Source organism: Dioscorea cayenensis, chromosome 19, assembly GCF_009730915.1.
Source record: "Dioscorea cayenensis subsp. rotundata cultivar TDr96_F1 chromosome 19, TDr96_F1_v2_PseudoChromosome.rev07_lg8_w22 25.fasta, whole genome shotgun sequence".
Lineage (NCBI taxonomy): Eukaryota > Viridiplantae > Streptophyta > Magnoliopsida > Dioscoreales > Dioscoreaceae > Dioscorea > Dioscorea cayenensis.
In genome coordinates this window covers 12763607-12765466 of record NC_052489.1, presented here as the reverse complement: position 1 = coordinate 12765466, position 1860 = coordinate 12763607, and the positions used below count along the sequence as shown (strand labels likewise).

At 46.8% G+C, this 1860-nt stretch overlaps 1 protein-coding gene across 1 annotated transcript; it reads left to right on the top strand.

Annotated features, from left to right (window-relative positions):
• The first annotated feature begins 380 nt into the window (after positions 1–380).
• LOC120284048 lies at positions 381–1166 on the top strand. Its single transcript, XM_039290872.1, has one exon. It carries the CDS (start codon positions 381–383, stop codon positions 1164–1166), a length of 786 nt encoding a protein of 261 aa, XP_039146806.1.
• Positions 1167–1860: the final 694 nt, after the last annotated feature.

Below are 1860 nucleotides of genomic sequence, written 5' to 3'. Positions count from 1 at the left end.
TTGAAGACTTTTGAATATATATATATATATATATATATATTAAGTAAATCTATGGGAGTCAGTGACCAACCAGTGTTGGACCACGTTAAGATTTTAAAAGCAACCAATGAGATGTTAAGTTGGGCTTTAACCAATGGGTGTTAAGAGTGTGTCTGATGGGTTGTATTAGTTTATTATAAATTCTAATGAAAGTGCTTCATTTTGATTGGCCCAGTGAAAAACTCTGTCTCTCTTCTATTACTTGTATGCATTGACTCAATAGAGAGAAACCCAGGCATTTCATCAAACACCTGGGTTATTATTGCGCATTTCGCTGAACACCTGCAATCGCCCCGTGATCTCACGTTCGTTGCTCATCAATCTGGTATCAGAGCTCCTCTATGGCATCTGGCAGCTCGTCGACGTCAGCAAACGCCCCGGTGTGTCTCTCTCAGCTGTCAGTCCCAGTCTTCACTGGCCAAGAGTATGGGCGGTGGAATCTGCGGATGAAGACTGTGTTCAAGTCACAAGAGCTGTGGGATTTGGTTGAGAATGGCTGGACAGAGTTGAAGGATGAAGCAGTAGAGAGGGAGAACCGGAAGCGAGATGCGAAGGCGTTGTGTCTCATCCAGCAAACCGTGGATGGTCCAAATCTCGACCAGATCACGGAAGCCAAATCAGCGCACGATGCGTGGGAGATCTTGAGAAAGCATTGTCTTGGTACCTCCAAGGTACTGTCGGTGAGAATCCAAGCTCTCCGGCAGGATTTTGAGACGTTGCAGATGGGAGACGAAGATGGGGTCCAGGGATATATCTCGCGAGTCATCACTATCACTAACCTGATTAGAGCTCTTGGGCACAAACTCAAGGAACCAGAAGTAGTGTCCAAAGTGCTCAGGAGTCTGGCACCGAAGTTCGACTGGGTTGCTGTCGCAATCGAGGAGTCGAAGGAGATTGCAAAGCTCACTTTGGAAGACCTTTGTGGTACTCTGCAAGCGCACGAGGTGAGAGTGAATCGTGCTGCAGGGAAAGTGGGTGAGAAAACTCTTCAAGTCAAGAGCAAACATCCTATAGAAAGTTACAGCAAGGGTGGTGGTGCTGGGAGCTCGTGGGTGATGGCAGAGGCCGTGGAAGGTCATTTGCTCGCAGGAGAGGCAAAGCACGAGGCGGTCGTGGAAGAGGCTTGATAACAAGAGCCATGTTTAGTGTTTTCAATGCAAGAAGTTCGGACACATGAAAGCTGAGTGCCGAACTCGAGAGAAGCAACCAGAGAAAGGTGCTGGCCTTGTAGCAGAAGAGGGAAGCACTGAATGTCTCTTCATGGCACGCAGCTTAACAGGTACTCACTTAAACACTATATGGTTAATTGATTCGGGGTGCTCGAATCATATGACCGGTGATAAAGTGTTGTTCAATGAACTTGATGAGTCTTTGAGTGTATCTGTGAGGCTGGGTGACGACAAGGAAATGAAGGTGTGCGGAGTAGGGACAGTAGTTGTCAATACAACATCTGGTACTCAGAAGAAGCTGCAGGGAGTCCAATATGTGCTGGGACTCGCGCACAATCTCTTGAGTGTGGACCAACTGCTCACTAAGGCATATTCGGTGGTGTTTGAAAAGGACCAATGCATCATCAGTGACAATCAAGAGAGGAATTGGGTGATCTCAGTTCCAAGATCAAGCAACAACATGTTTCCATTGGACATTGCCAAGATGGACAGTTTAGTGTTAGCTGTGAAGAGTCAAACTGTAGAGGAGTTGTGGCATCGACGACTCGGACATCTAAATTATAAAAGTCTCATGTCCATGGCCCACAAGAAGCTAGTAAGGGGGATGCCAAACCTGAAGTAGAAAACACATTGTGAGGAGTGTGTAATGGCT